We start from the raw sequence: 16,808 nt of genomic DNA, 5'->3' as shown, positions 1-16,808 counted from the left end.
CGTCAACTCGGAGACTATTATTATGAAACTTTTGCACAATCGCATTTCTAGATTCTTTTGTAGAGAAATGTATAATTATGTCCCTCGGGAGCTGTCGCTGTTCCGCTATCAATGAGTTCTGGCGATAAATTTTCCGAATCTGCCAATCAAAGTTAAGTCCCGGGCTTCCCAGCGCATGGCTGAAGGCTTCAGCAAAGGTCTGTTTCAAATTCTCTTGCTCCTTTTCACGGAATCCTCTGACTCTTACCGCAGATGCCTTCCTATTAAAATTTATCATCATAAGCTGTTTCTCATTGTCTCTAATTTTCTGTTGTAAAATTTCAATATTGGTAGTCAAATTAAAGTTAGCCTTCTCCAGACTTTCCAATTTGTTCTCTATTTCAGCAGAGTAATCTGACAGGGCAGACACAGCTGCAAACGTATTCGCCTTCATTTGATTAACTTTAGATTTTAAATCATCATATAATTCCAATACAAATTCCCTGATTTCTTTCTTAAAAGCGTTAAGCATTTTAAGGAGATATTCCTGTGTTAAAAGTTCCCCAGCAGAAGGCACAGGAGACAAAGGCTGTGTTTCCAATGAAGATTCTTTAAATTCTTTTGTAGCAAGACGCTTCTTTGACTTGGGTGGCATAATAAATAAGCAAGTAAGCAGAGCTTCGCTCCCCTCTATTTCCAAAGAAGAAAAATTTATTTTGTTAAGGAGCAGTCTGCAGGAAGATAACACCGGCTAAGTACATCAATCAACCACGGAGAGAAATCGCCATTTTGAGGTCTATTTAGACAAAGAAGTCTCTAAGACGAATGGTGCTGGTATTTACGATAGTAATAAAAACATAAATCTCACAGGGGTGGGACCCGCCCGTATCAATTCTAGCTTGAAAAAACTTTGTCTTGTCCTGGGGGGGGCTAGCCTGTCTGGGGCTGCCAAAAAAAAAGGCAGCTGAGAAGAAATGGCTGGAGATAAAAGCTCCGCTTCGGCCGGATCTAATCTCTTTCCACAGCCATAAAAGAAAAAAGGCTGTGGCTTACGATTAGATCCTAACCTACGGGGCTATCCTCCCTGCCCCTTTCTTAGCCAAAAAGGGGTGCTATCTATGATCTTATTTAGATATACAGACCAGATCTCTGAGGAGCTCGGTGGAGCCCTCCTCGGCAACAGGCCACGCCCCCCGGAAGTCGATGATCCTATTTTTATCGTCAGCAGCACAAAAAAGTGCTGCTGAGTTTTGTTTAGATTTGGGAGCCATGATGATTTGAGCCAGCTGCGTACAGCAGCTGCCAAAAAAAAGCCAATGGGTTATTACTGTAAGTTGTGTTATGATGGTTGTTTATGTTGCAAATTATTAGCAAAATAAACCTCTGAGTCTCAAAGTAAGAATTGTTTGTTTTGTGTTGCTGCCGTTTGTTTCTTTCATTGAATTTCCCCGGTTCCACCACAAATGTGCGAACAACAAAAGCGTGCCTGACTAAAGCGCGGTGACAAAACCGCGCCGACAAAACCGCATGACGAATGAGCGACGAATTAGCCCTGAAGCGCGCCGACAAAAGCGCGCCAACAGAAGCGCGCTGTAACGCAACCCTAAACCTAACCCTAAACCTAACTCTAAACCTAACCCTAAACCTAACCCTAACCCTAACCCTAACCCTAACCCTAACCCTAACCCTAACCCTAACCCTAACCCTAACCCTAACCCTAACCCTAAACCTAAACCTAAACCTAAACCTAATCCTAAACCTTACCTTAACTTAAATCGCGCTTCTGTCGGCATGCTGTTGTTGGCGCGCTTTTGACATCGTGGTTTTAGCGCCGCGGTTTTGTCGGCGCGCTTATGACGTTCGCACTTTTGTCGGGTCACGGATTTCCCCACCACAACCTTCAGAATGTTCCTTTCCAACAGTTCATAGGATGCTTTGCTCAATTCTGACCAATTTTCTCCCACAGATGTCCAGTGCGTCGTTATGTTATATCTGCATCAGCCTGCTTCTGGTGTTCACTGCTGCATTTAGCTTAGGACCAAGTAAGTGCATGAAACACAAGTTGTGAGAAGAGATGTGGATGGGGGGGGGGCAGGGGAGAGGAGCATCTTAGTCAATGGGAAAGAACATTCCGTGACTCACATCTTTTTCTCTCTACCAAGATATGATTTCAGTAATAATTTCACTGGAGATGTTCCTTCAGTCATCGCGTGCATCAGGTGTTGCTTTTGCAGGATCTATATACTGCGTGGTCAGTATTACCATAACATTGATGCAAGATAAAATAAAGGTGAGTGAGTTTGAAGCTTAGTGGAAATGGCATGGTTTATTAAACAGAATTTATTATGATACAGAAGGATCTTGACAGACTTGAATATTGGCTGCTATCTACTGTAACAAAATGAAATTCAATGGTGGAAAAAGTAAGGTTCTACATTTAGGCAAGAAAAACGAAATGCACAGGTACAGTATAGGTGGTACCTTGTTGAACAGTAATAACTGTGAAAAGGATCTTGGAGTCCTAGTGGACAACCATTTAAATATGAGCCAGCAGTGTGGAGCAGCTGCCAAAAAAGCCAACACAGTTCTAGGCTGCATCAACAGAGGGATAGAATCAAGATCACGTGAAGGGTTAATACCAGTTTATAATCCCTTGGTAAGGCCACACTTGGAATCCTGCATTCAGTTTTGGTTGCCACGATGTACAAAAGATGTGGAGACTCTAGAAAGAGTGCAGAGAAGAGCTACAAAGAGGATTAGAGGGCTGGAGGCTAAAACATATGAAGGAACTGGGTTTGTGTAGTTTAATGAAAAGGAGGATTAAGGGTGACATGATAGCAATGTTCCAATATCTCAGGATATTGGAACACAAAGAAGAGGGAGTCAAACTATTCTCCAAGGCACCTGAAGGTAGAACAAGAAGAAATGGGTGGAAACTAATCAAGGAGAGAAGCAACTTAGAACTAAGGAGAAATTTCCTGACAGTTAGAACAATTAATTAGTGGAACAACTTACCCCCAGAAGTTGTGAATGCCCCAACACTGGAAACCATTTGTCTGAAGTGGTATAGGGTTTCCTCCCTAAGCAGGGGGTTGGACTAGAAGACCTTCAAGGTCCTTTCCAACTCGTTGTTCTATTCTGTTCTGTTCTATTCTATCTTTCTCCTCAAATCTTTCTTCCACTTTTATCCGTTTTTCTAATTGTATTAAATTTGCTGCTTGGAAGCTAGTGATACACTACTAGCTTCTAAGAAAGAAAATGTTGTTAAGATTTTGCATTGGTGAAACGTACTAGGAATGGAACAGCTTGCATATAGCCTTTGGAGGAACACAGTGTGGGGAGGTGTCCGCAGTATTTGAAATAAAGAAATAAATTTCCATATGGGCACTGTCAGACGAATAATTTGGGATTCTAACTTAAGGCAGTGTTGTGTAAGAACCATTCAAAATGAAATCCAGACGGCTGTGAGGAAAGGGTTTTTTATTTATTCCCAAGAGTAAAGAGATTTCCCTGTGGGGGTAACTACAGAGAAAATGAGGTACAAAAGGACTGTTTTGTAGGAGAAATTGTCATTAATAAGTGTAGTAGTATGTGTCTATGCTGGTTCTAGTGTGTAGCACTTGAGGGGAATCGGCATGTGTAGCATTGGTGGGATTCAATTTTTTTTTACTACCTGTTCTGTGGGCGTGGCTTGGTGGGGGTGTCATATGACTGGGTAGGCATAACCAACTCGACATCACTCAAGCCCACACCCACTCAGTCACACGAGCAAACATCAAGCCACGCCCACAGAACCCGGGAGGGAAAATAATTGAATTTCTTCCTATCTACCTATTTTCTGCCTAGGCCTCCTCCTGCAGGCCACCCGCTCTCCCTTCACCAGTCCCGTTTCCACTCCTTCAGAGGTCATGTCCCTAGCTCCACTTCCTACCCCATGACTGCCTCTTTCTTTGGGCTTACCTTCCTCCCAAGGAGGCTGGTTGCAGAGGGGAAGGCAAGCCAGAGCTGACCCGTTGCCGATGGGCTCCCTGCCAGCCCCTTGTTGCGAGATGCTGTCCCGCTTCCTCCCTCATGACAACCTCTTTCTTTGGTCTTACCTTCCTGTTGTGGTCCAGAAGGAGCCGTTGGAGCTGCCACCAGACTCCAACAGCGAGGGCCCCTATGAGTCGGCTCTGGAGGATGTGGAGGACCTGGACAGGGTTCCGACTCTGAGCAGGGCACAGAGAGACCGGTTGGGCACCAGGTGGTGCCTGAGCCTTGGACCAGTGGGGGGGAGACAAGGGAGAGTGATCCAGAAGCCAGCAGTGAGTTGTTCCTGGATGCATGCCATTGAAGAGCTACTAGGCGTCAGGAACAATTACGCAATTACAGGAGGTGAATGTACTCAGCTGGTGGTCATTAGGCTCCTCTCCAGACTATAAAAGCTACTTGTGCACATGGTCCTCTTTGTAGAAGTCAACGCAGGAATTGAATGTCAGAGGACAGTTCTGTGAGCTTGGCAGTTGCTGCCAAGCCTTATCTGTGTTTATTGCTGCCTGAATTTGTCTGAGTTGCTGCCAAGGTCCTTATCTGTTTGTTTGCTTGGCTTTCAACCACCGAGGTTTTGGTGTTTTGCTAATTAAAGGACATTCCAGTTAAGCTTGTCTCGGCATTCATTACTGGACGGAGGAGGGGGTCAGAACACCTTCCCATCACGGTGGCTGGTCCAGACTCCAGAAAGCAAGCTCTGTTTTGCAGTGTGACTGCAGGAAGCTTCCCATCTGCCACCTCTTTGCTAGCTGCTTCCTGGCAGCGACAGCTGGCTGGAGGCCGCTGAAAACTATCAGAGGTCTCAAATGCCCTGAAAAAGCCGCTGCCGTCATCACCCTGTTCTTCACTCCGGCCGAGCACGCACATCCAAGAGTGTAAATGGGATGGGTGAGGTGGCTGGGGCAGGTGGGGCGAGTGAGCATCAAGCGGGTGAGTAAGCAATTGGGGGGGGCAAGCGAGCATCGAGGGGGCAAGCGGGGCAAGTGAGTGACGACCGAGCGACCAGGCCGTGGGGGTGGGGGAGCAGAGCCAGCCAGAGATTGCTACCAATGAGGTGACCCAGGCCAAATTTCCCCTACCGCTTTGCCCCCGCTTTGCTGAATATCACCTCTGATGTGTAGGTATGTGTCACGTGTCATCTGTGAAGTTTATTCCCATGAACATGTATTTCTTTTAGGAGACTGTTTTAGTTAAATCTACTTGTGTTCACAGACCTTCTCCTTTGATGTGTGAATTGAGTCTGGGTAATTTATTGGGGGGGTTCAAGGAAGGTTTTATTATGATTTTTTATTCTCTTACATAGCATTTTAAGTATACATTCACATAGTTGTTATTCTCCTATACATTTATCATCTTTATACATGTATTATTTCATTTAATAAGTTAACAATGTACATTTTGGGTTGCTTTATTTACCATCCCTTCTTCCTGTGGTAACACCACCACATTTTCCCTTTCTTTTCTTCCTCCTTCCCTTCTCTACTTTCTTCCTTTTTCCTCTCCTTCCCCTTCCTTCCTCCCTTGCCTTCCTCCCACTCTTCCTCTTCCTTTTCCTCTTCCTACCTTCTCTCCTTCTCTTCCTCTCCCTTCCATCCTCCTCTCCTCGCCTCTTTCTTCTTTCCCCCATCTTCCTTTCGTGTCCTCCTCCATTCTCTTTCTTTTCTATTATTGTAGCTGTCTCTTTCCGCCCTCAATTTGTATTTCCTTGAGATGGTATTTCCGCAGACCCAAATATAATTTGATATCATTACTTATTCTCTTTCCTTCACTAATCTATCCTAGCTATATTTTCCTCCCCTTTATATCTCATTTTCGGCTGTATACTTATATATTTAATATTTTCTTTCTGTTTTCCCCTTCTTTCCCCCCTTTTCCATTTAACAGTGCCTCGTCTGGGTTCTATATCTTCTCTCTATTTTCTTTTCTAGTTTCCTTTCTCTAGCCAATCAGAGAATCTTCCCCGTGTCTTGAAGTACTCCAATTCCTCTTTATCCTTTATTTTCAGTGTCAATCTATTCATCAGAGTCATGTTTTTTTTAAAGGGGCTTAGGTATGTGTCGGGTGTCATCTGTGAAGTTTATTCCCATGAACATGTATTTCTTTTAGGAGACTGTTTTAATTAAATCTACTTGTGTTTACAGACCTTCTCCTTTGATGTGTGAATTGAATCTGGGTAATTTATTGGGGGGGTTCAAGGAAGGTTTTATTATTATTTTTTATTCTCTTACATAGCATTTTAAGTATACATTCACATAGTTGTTATTCTTCTATACATTTATCATTCTTATATATCTGTTATTTCATTTAATAAGTTAACAATGTACATTTTGGGTTGCTTTATTTACAATCTCTTCTTCCTGTCTACTCGTGTTTACAAACCTTCTCCTTTGATGTGTGAATTGAATCTGGGTAATTTATTTGGGGGGGGGGTTTCAAGGAGGTTTTGAGCAAAAGATTTACCCCTATTTGCTATTTTTACTTGACGAACTTAGTTCCAACTTGACTGTCAGTTAAGTAGGGGAGGCACTACTTCCCATTGTGGATTCTGTTGATGTTCAAGGGGGGATCGAGATATTATAATGTAAAATACCTTTTATTTATTGTAAAATAAAATGTATTTTGATATAAAGCATCCCACAACCGTTTCTCTCTTTCCCTCCCCCCCCCCCAAAAAAAATTCTTTTTACGTCTATAGAAAGAACTTGGATCGTACTCCTTACTCATCTTCAGTCCATTCTGTGTGGCCCTCTTTATTTACTTCTACCTGTGTATCCCAGAAACTAAAAACCAGACTTTAAAGGATATCCAAAAAATCATGGAAAAATCGAAAAATCGCAAGAAAGTCCATGTAGAAAGAAATAAGTCGAGAAAGGTGACTGACATCAGCCTCTGAACTAATTTGGTGCCCTTTGTGTTTATTTATGTATTTTCTTTGAAATCAGAATTAAAAACGGAATCTTGTTTTTCTTTAACTGTCCAGTGTGGTTGATCTATGGAGTATTCCTTCTGGTTCAGAACCAGCAACTGATCTTAGATTTAGATTAATATTTTTTTGCAAAGTAACATATTGGTCGCTCCAGAAGATATACCTGGCCGTAAGACGCACTCCCATTTCTGGCTTCTGCGTGCCCTGTTTTCAGCCTCTGCATGGCCCATTTTTGGCCTCCGCTAAAGATGTGGAAAATGGGGTGTGCTGAGGCCATAAATGGGACCCATGGAGGCCGAAAAAGAGGTACGCAGAGGCCGAAAATGGGGCATGCGGAGGCCAAAAAATGGGGCATGCAGAGGCCAAAAACAGGACACGCAGAGGCCAAAAACGGGGCATGCAGAGGCCAAAAACGGGGCACGCGGAGGTAAAAAATGGGGCATGCGGAGGCCAAAAGCGGGGCATGAAGAGGCCAAAAATGGGACATGCGGAGGCCAAAAAACGGGACCCATGGAGACCAAAAAACGGGACATGCGAAGGCCAAAAACGGGGCATGCAGAGGCCAAAAATGGGACATGTGAAGGCCAAACCTGGGACACATGAAAGCCAAAAAAGAGGTGTGCAAAGGCCAAAAACAGGACACATGGAGGCCAAAAATGGCCAGCGAGTAGGGGCCGGTGGGTGGGGGCCAGTAGGTGGGCGGGGCTTTGGCAATGTTTGCTCCATAAAATGCCCAGACATTTCCACCCACTTTTGGGAGACAAAAAAAGTGTGTCTTATGGAGCGAAAAATACACGATACCCTCAAGTTTCCCCAGAATTGACTTCCATTGCAGACATGGCTTGCACTTTTTTTCCTCTCTCTCTCTCTCTCTCATTCTCAGGGAACTGTTAGGTTTTCAGATTTTGGAGAAATAGTTTTAGATTGTTCAAGACTTCTAGACTTTAACAACGGACCCTATCCAACAATTCAGTGGTGAAAAGAGTTAGGTTTCACACTTAGGCAAGGGGAAAAAAAACCAATGCACTGGGATATAATAGGTAAAACCTGGCTCCATAGCAGTAACTGTGAGGAGAATGTAGATGTCCTAAGGGGAAACCCCTGGAATATGAGCCAGCAGTGTGCTGCAGCTGCCCCAAAAGTTAATGAAGTCCTAGGCTGCATCAACAGAGAGATAATATGAATATCATGGGAAGCATTCGTACTGTTTTTCTTTTTGTGAGACCACACTAGGAATATTGCAGTGGTGGGATTCAAATAATTTAACAACCGGTTCTCTGCCCTAATGACCATCTGGTTGGGTGGGGCTCGGTGGTCATGTGATTGGGTGGGTGTGGCCAACTCAAGGTCACTCAGGTCGATGGGCACTTTGCCTTAGCTGTTACAATGTAGCAAGGGGTAACCAGAGAGGCAGTTTCTGTAAGCAGGTCAATAAAGATGAGGCTAGAAACAACACCAGAATGTTTCCTTCCTGCCTTCCTTACAGGATTAGCCCTGCAAAGTGGGGAAAAAACAAAAGGAAATTTCTTCCAACAACCGATTCTCCGAACTCCTTAGAAAGTTACCAACTGGTTCTCCCGAATAGGTGCGAACTGGCTGAATCCCACCACTGGAATATTGCATTCAGTTTTGGTAATGACAATGCAAAAAATAAAACCCACATTGACTCTCTAGAAAGACTGCAGCGAAAGATGCTTAAGGGACTGGAGGGTAAAAAAAAACACAACACATGGTTGCAGGATACGTACAGTAGTAGTGGGATTCAAAAATGTTTACTACCGGTTCTGTGAGTGTGGCTTAGTGGGCATGGCATGACTTGGTGGGCGTGGCAGAGGGATTATACTGCAAAATCTCCATTCCCAGTTCCATTGAGGCCTACACGTTGAGTGCGGTTGGTCAGCCGGATCACATGACCATGGGGATGCTGAAATGGTCATACATGCTGGCTTTGGTTTACTCATCTGTTTCCTCTCTACCAGTGGTGGGTTCCTACCAGTTTGAGCCAGTTCGGCCGAACTGGTACTAGTATGTTGGCCTGGGTCGCTGGAGCCGGCAGTGACCCAGGCCTGCCATGCCCCTGAACTGGTTCTTCGATCTCTTCTGCAATCGCTGGCATGCGCAGAGCTGTTTTCAGTCAACTGCACACATGCAGCAATGTGCTGTGGGTGTGCATGTGATTGAAGCAAACCGGTAGCAAACCAGTTAGGACCCTATCTCTACCATTGGCCCTCAATTACAAAAGAACTAAAAAATTATAGCAATAGCAATAGCAATAGCAGTTAAACTTATATACCGCTTCATAGAGCTTTCAGCCCTCTCTAAGCGGTTTACAGAGTCAGCATATTGCCCCCAACAACAATCCGGGTCCTCATTTTACCCACCTCGGAAGGATGGAAGGCTGAGTCAACCCTGAGCCGGTGAGATTTGAACAGCCGAACTGCAGAACTGCAGTCAGCTGAAGTAGCCTGCAGTGCTGCATTTCACCACTGCGCCACCTCGGCTCTTCTAAAGAACTAAAAAATTGTCCATCATGACATCAAAATATTTTCAGAACCCTCCCTAATGATTTACTGAATACCTTTCTAAGCTGCCAAGAGATGTGTTGTTTCTGTTGTTTCTGAATACCTTTCTAAGCTGCCAAGAGATGTGTTGTTTCTGTGCTGCTGAGACCAGTGGTAGGATTCAAATAACTTAACAACCGGTTCTCTGCCCTAATTATTTCTTCAAACAACGAGTTCATCAAACTGCTCAGAAAGTCAACCACTGGTTCTCCCGAAGTGGTGCGAACTGGCTGAATCCCACCACTGGCTGAGACCATAACAATTGGGTTAGCCATTGTGTTTTAACTAATACTAACCTGTAAGCATAAGAACCCTTTGAAAACAACAGAAGTGGCCCATAGAGCCGAGGTGGCGCAGTGGTTAAATGCAGCACTGCAGTTCAGCAGTTTGGCTGTTCAAATCCCACCAGGCTCAAGGTTGACTCAGCCTTCCATCCTTCCGAGGTGGGTAAAATGAGGACCCAGATTGTTGTTGGGGGCAATATGCTGACTCTGTAAACCGCTTAGAGAGGGCTGAAAGCCCTATGAAGTGGTATATAAGCCTAACTATTGCTATAGAGAAAACCACTCATCCCTTGGTGAAAGGTCCCTGGGAAAAATGGCGTAGGGAAAGAACTTCAACCAAAATGTCCTCAGATCATTATTTATTTGATTTTTATCCCACTTTTATCATTTTTTAAATGAATAACCGACGGCAAAGGAACCTGTACGATACAGGTTGTCCTCAACTTACGGCCAAGACTGAGTCCAATATTTCTGTTTGCTAAGTGAGACATCAGTTAAGTGAATTTCACTCCATTTAACCACTTTTCTTACGCCTGTTGTTAAGTGAATCACTGCAGGTGTTAAATTAGCAACCAGGCCGTTAAGTGAATCCGGCTTCCCCATGGACTTGGCTTGTCAGAAAGTTGCAAAAGGGCTTTAATGTGGCCCCCCAGGACACTGTAACCGTCATAAATATGAGTCAGTTGTCTGGATTTGGATCGCATGACCATGGGGATGCTAAAATGGCCATACATGTGAAAAATGTTCACCTCTTTTCCAGTGCTGTTGTAACTTCAAATGGTCGCTAAATGAACAGTTGTAAGTTGAGGACTACCTGTACTCTTTCCTCTTCCATTTCCCCCACAGAAAGTGGCCCTCTAAAAGTGGGTTAGGCTGAAAGAGAATGACCGGCCCAAAAATCTCCAGCCAGTTTTTATGCCATGGCAGGACTAGAAACAACAAAGAGGATCAGCAGAGTGGAGGCTAAAACATATGTAGAACGGTTGCAGGAACTGGGTATGTCAAGTTTAATAGAAAAAAGGACCAGGAGAGACATGATAGCAGCGTTCCAATATCTCAGGGGTTGCCACAGAGAAGAGGGAGTCAAACTATTCTCCAAGGCACCTGAGGGTAGAACAAGAAGCAATGGGTGGAAACTAATCAAGGAGAGAATCAACTTAGAACTGAGGAGAAATTTCCTGACAGTTAGAACAATTAATCAGTGGAACAGAAGTTGCCTCCAGGAGTTATGAATGCCCCAACACTGGAAGTCTTTAAGAAGTTGTTGGATAACCATTTGTCTGAAACGGTGTAGGGTTTCCTGCCTAGGCAGGGGGTTGGACTAGAAGACCTCCAAGGTTCCTTCCAACTCTGTTGTTCTATTCTAACTCACCATCTCCTGTTTTTAGGCCAACACCAAACCAGCTCACTCATGCACCTATTTTTATCCATGAAACATTGGGAGATGTGGAAACCAACAGTTTGATAGCACTTCCAGATATTTAGTGTTTCAAAAGCAAATGTAACAAAAGCCATCAGAGAAGATATGTTGATAATATCCACCCTGCTTTTGAGTTGACCAATTTTAATTTGATGCAAATGAGACCTAATAGAGACCAAAGAGTGACTTTATGCACAACTAGGTTGACTACTACTACTATTACTACTACTGCTGCTACTACTACTACTACTACTACTACTACTACTACTACTACTACTACTACTACTACTACTACTATTACTCCTTCTCCTTCCCCTCCTCCTCCTCCTTTCCCCTAATTCCTACTTTGTTTCCTTCCCCACCAGTTTGTTCTGAAACTATCATCCTAAACTATTTTCTTGGCACAGATTATCGGTCTTTTCCACTTCCAACAGTCAACAGATTCTTCTGGAACAGCCTGAGGTCCTTTACCTGATTGGTTCCTGATGGGCTGTTAGAATTTGAATTCAAAATATTGTTTCAAACCAAAGATCATTCAGCTTGGATTAATTCTAGAACCCTTCCTCATTCCGAGCTCAGAGTAAGTCCGTGTTTTCTTTGCTTATTCATGTCCTGAGAGATTGAGTCAGGTGGAATGATTCTATAGCTTCCCCTTCCATGGCAGTTTAAAGATAGTTTGGATGAATCAATTCTGGGATTCCTTCAGCTTCTGCTCTTCAAGAAATCCCAGGGATAAAGAATTAGCAAACTCCCCTCAAATAGTCACCAACAGTCAAGGGATCGTAGAAATCCCTCTAGTGTTTCCATTATCAAAATATGTCGCAATGTTCTTTCCCATACATGCATGCATGTGTATGAGTATGGGTACATAGATAGGTCTGGGTTTAAAGTAAGATTTATGCAAAATTTGTGTGGTCAAATAATCCTCCCAACGGTGTTGGACATGATGGATTTGCTTGGTTGAATTTTACAGTTCTCCAGAGTCCATCTATTTCTGAATTTCTGGTTGAAAGGATTGCTCTTTCCTGGGCTTATCTATTTCATCCCTTTTGACTTGATCTTGAAATCATATATATGTATCCTGAAAAAAAGATAGTAGAATAGATACTAGATAACCAACTGTGAAGCTTGCTCTTATTGTCCCACGGGTGATCCTGAGCTACTCTCCATTCATGGACGTCAACATGGATGAACCCAAGAAAAGTGTCCAAATACTGGCTAAAGATGTCAAGGAACCGGAAGTCCTGGAGACATCTCCAAAAAGTGTGAGTTTGGACAAATTTAACTATAGGATGACAAACAAAGCTGATAACATTGTTTATGGGGTTTCAGAGCAAACTGATAGGTAAGCCTAAAGTTTCAGGATTTTGTGTGAAATTTTAATTAAACTTTGGTAGAGTTACAAAAGTTATTAGTTACGAAAAGAGAACGGCAGGAAAAAAAACAATTACTACCAGCCTGTCTTATAGCAATAGCAATAGCAGTTAGACTTATATACCGCTTCATAGGGCTTTCAGCCCTCTCTAAGCGGTTTACAGAGTCAGCATATCGCCCCCACAGTCTGGGTCCTCATTTCACCCACCTCGGAAGGATGGAAGGCTGAGTCAACCTTGAGCCGGTGAGATTTGAACCGCTGAACTGCAGCTAACAGTCAGCTGAAGTGGCCTGTAGTACTGCACCCTAACCACTGCGCCACCTCGGCTCTGTGAGAGGAACCTTGGCATCCCAGTGGATGGTTTTGGTTTGGTTTGGTTTTATTAGATTTATATGCTGCCCTTCTCCCAAGGACTCAGGGCAGCGTACAACATTAAAAGAAACACATAATACAAAAGTTAAAAATTCCATTCCAGGTTCCATTGAGGACCTGTACATTGCATGAGTCAAAAAGAGGGCCATGAAAATATTTACTGTACAGACCACCGCACATTCTGGACATAAATTGTTTCAACTCCTACCCTCAAAACGACGCTATAAAGCACTGCACACCAAGACAGCTAGACACAAGAACAGTTTTTCCCCGAACGCCATCACTCTGCTAAACAAACAATTCCCTCACCACTGTCCAACTATTCACAAAGGCTGCATTACACTATTATTATTAATCTTCCCATCATTCCTATTACCCATCTCCTCCCACTTATGACTTCAGGACAGTAACTTTGTTGCTTGTATTCTTATGATTTATATTGATTGGTTCCTGATTGCTTATTTGTACCCCATGACTACCATTAAGTGTTGTACCTTTTGATTCTTGACGAATGTATCTTGCCATTTTATGTACACTGAGAGCTTATGCACCAAAGACAAATTCCTTGTGTGTCCAATCACACTTGGCCAATAAAGAATTCTATTCTATTCTATTCTATTCTATTCTATTCTATTCTATTCTATTCTATTCTATTCTATTCTATTCTATTCTATTCTATTCTATTCTATTCTATTCCATTCCACTCCACTCCACTCCACTCCACTCCACTCCACTCCACTCCACTCTATTCTACTCTACTCTACTCTAAAGATAATATATGTGTATGGTGATTCTCAATCATCCAGGCCATGGTTGTCCCAAAGGTGCTTTTTCAAGAAACAACTGGACTTTTTGGGTTTTCTCTGAGGACGTTTCACTTCTCATCTAAGAAGCTTCTTCAGCTCTGTTTTTCTCTCAACAACAACAACAACAACAATAATAAGTGCACTGGAATTACATTTAAAACAGTTAAAAATTGACAAAATCACCATCAGTCAAACACAAAAAGGCGCACTGCTTGGATCCGCACGCATATTACAAAAATATGTTACGATGTCCTAGGCCCCTGGGTGGGGCCCGACTAGTAATCAATGCCAAATCCGGAAAAACAACTGGCCGCTGTGATACAATTGTATAATAATGATGATGGTGATGATGGTGATGATGGTGATGATGATGATGATGATGATGATGATGATGATGATGATGGTGGTGGTGGTGGTGGTGGTGGTGGTGGTGGTGATGGTGGTGGTGATGTCGTCAGTTCAACTCACAGCGTGCTATTTTTTTTAACAGGAGCTGACAAAGTCACTTATTTGGATTTCTTTTGCATCCAGCATGCTAAGCGTGCACCATGGTTACTTTATCTGGATAGTTTATTCACCTAGTGTGGTAAGACCTTCCTTTAATGCAGATGACTTTCTAATCTAAGGGGTTTGCACACGATTCAATCCCTCAAGTAATTATGTCTGTCTGCCTGCCTGTCTGTCTGTCTCTCTGTCTCTCCGTCTCTCTCATCTATCTATCATAGAATAAAATAGAACATCTATCTATTTATAATCTCTCTCTCACCCTCCATTCCCATCCATCCATCCATCCATCCATCCATCCATCCATCCATCCATCCATCCATCCATCCATCCATCCATCCATCCATCCATCCATCCATCCATCCATCCATCTATCTATCTATCTATCTATCTATCTATCTATCTATCACAGAACATCGATCTATCTATAATCTCCCTCCCTCCCTCCAGTCTCTCCTATCTATCTATCTATCTATCTATCTATCTATCTATCTATCTATCTATCTATCTATCTGTCTATCTGTCTATCTGTCTATCTGTCTATCTGTCTATCTGTCTATCTGTCTATCTGTCTATCTGTCTATCTGTCTATCTGTCTATCTGTCTATCTGTCTATCTGTCTATCTGTCTATCTGTCTACCTGTCTACCTGTCTACCTGTCTACCTGTCTACCTGTCTACCCGTCTACCCGTCTATCGTCTGTCTGTCTGTCTGTCTGTCTGTCTGTCTGTCTATCTATCTATCTATCTATCTATCTATCTATCTATCTATCTATCTATCTATCTATCTATCTATCAATCATCTATTCTATTGTAGAATAGAACATTGATCTATCTATAATCTCTCTCTCTCTCCCCCTCCCTCCACACTCTCTCATGTCTGTCTCTGTCTCTCCTTATCCCTATCCCTATTCCTTCTCTACCTATTCCTATCTCTCTATCCCTATCCCTATCGCTCTATCCCTATCTCTATCCCTATATCATCTATATCTATCTACACATGCACAAACATACATGCAGACACAAACACCTGCCCATCTTTGTTTAACAAGAGATTATTTTTAATTTCTGGATTAAGAGTTGACAATTTCAAACCATATTCCATGGTCTTGCCTGATAGTCTTTGATTATCTTGGGGGGAGGGAAAGATGAGCTCAAGATGTTTTGGATGCTTAAGTGTCAAAAGTTGCCATCTATGTGAACAGTCATCAGTTTTGATGTTGCAAGAAACATTGAGCTTCACCTGGGCCATGTCAATTTCCTGGGAACTCATATAAAAGTTTGAACTTGCCAAAGGGAACCGAACCAATGATAAGGTCAGACTAAAGGTGCATTTTCTTTGGAGATTTGGAGAAACATGGAGGTCACCATTCCTAAATCGCAGGTTAGAAGTAGGAACAATCTAGAATGGTGTATACTTGGAATAGCAGAGCTGACTCTTTCAGTTCAGAGATGCTACCTCTAAATTGTACCAAATATCGATTCAGAACAATTTTTCATATCAAATGAACCACTTCATTAAATTGAGCAGCAAAGTGGAATCAAATTAATCCAAAACAGTGCTTTGAATCAAATCAATTCTCAACTGAATTAATAATTGAGATTGGATCATAGAGAAAGAGCCGAGGTGGCGCAGTGGTTAAATGCAGCACTGCAGGCTACTTCAGCTGACTGCAGTTCTGCAGTTCGACTGTTCAAATCTCACCGGCTCAAGGTTGACTCAGCCTTCCATCCTTCCGAGGTGGGTAAAATGAGGACCCGGATTGTTGTCGGGGGCAATATGCTGACTCTGTAAACCGCTTAGAAAGGGCTGAAAGCCCTATGAAGCGGTATATAAGTCTAACTGCTATAGCTGTTGCTATAGTTGATTTTCACAAATGCTATTGTTCTATATTATCAGTTAAACATGGTTGATTACTGATAGAAGATAGTATATTCAACATACATCTTAAACAGAAGAAAATGTAGTAGGATTCTTAAAAGTTGCAAGTTAATATGCTGACACGCTTAATATGTCTAAGCAAAGTTTGGTGATCCCAGTATTGTTACTAATCTGATAAGAGGTAAATAAATGCCTCTGATTCCCACTTTCATTTTTGCTAAAAAAAAGTTATTAAATAAAAAGGGAATGATGGTGATATAAGATGGATAATGTAAGAAAACATGTTCCATGATGTTTTTGTCAATATTCTCTGCCAATGGGGCTTTTTCCCCATGAATGTCACACTTGAGTTAGCAAATTGTAATGTTTTTTTAATCAATTAAATAAACCACAATAGCTTACAAATAAGCCATTTGTAAAGTCATTTCTAGGGACGCGGTGGCTCAGAGGCTAAGATGCTGAGCTTGTTGATCAGAAAGGTCAGCAGTCCGGCGGTTCGAATCCCTAGAGCCACATAACCGAGTGAGCTCCCATTATTTGTCCCAACCTCTGCCAACCTAGCAGTTCAAAAGCATGTGAAAATGCAAGTAGAAAAATAGGGACCATTTTGGTGGGAAGGTAACAGCGCTTCTTGCACCTTCAGTGTTGAGTCATGCTGGCCACATGGCCAT

General features: G+C 42.7%; 1 protein-coding gene and 1 long non-coding RNA gene across 3 annotated transcripts in view; both read left to right on the top strand.

Annotated features, from left to right (window-relative positions):
* The first annotated feature begins 1,945 nt into the window (after positions 1-1,945).
* LOC148049117 (uncharacterized) lies at positions 1,946-6,897 on the top strand. The gene is made up of 3 exons (XR_015695376.1): positions 1,946-2,021; positions 2,142-2,269; positions 6,704-6,897. It is a non-coding gene; the product is annotated as an uncharacterized LOC148049117 (long non-coding RNA).
* Positions 6,898-14,248: 7,351 nt separating this feature from the next.
* Positions 14,249-16,808, top strand: part of LOC148049116 (solute carrier family 2, facilitated glucose transporter member 5-like) — a 29,425-nt gene continuing 26,865 nt past the window's right edge. For both annotated transcript variants that reach the window (XM_087703842.1, XM_087703841.1), the window contains exon 1: positions 14,249-14,338. In XM_087703842.1, the coding sequence (XP_087559968.1) occupies positions 14,285-14,338 (54 nt within the window). In that variant the 5' untranslated portion in view covers positions 14,249-14,284. The remainder of the gene's footprint in view (positions 14,339-16,808) is intronic.

The sequence above is a fragment of the Thamnophis sirtalis genome, unplaced genomic scaffold (genome assembly GCF_051295495.1).
Source record: "Thamnophis sirtalis isolate CommonGarterSnake01/CBP01778 unplaced genomic scaffold, rThaSir2_p1.2 scaffold_2, whole genome shotgun sequence".
Taxonomy (NCBI): Eukaryota; Metazoa; Chordata; class Lepidosauria; order Squamata; family Natricidae; genus Thamnophis; species Thamnophis sirtalis.
Note: the sequence above shows the minus strand (reverse complement) of the source record. Positions and strands in the feature narration are given on the sequence as shown.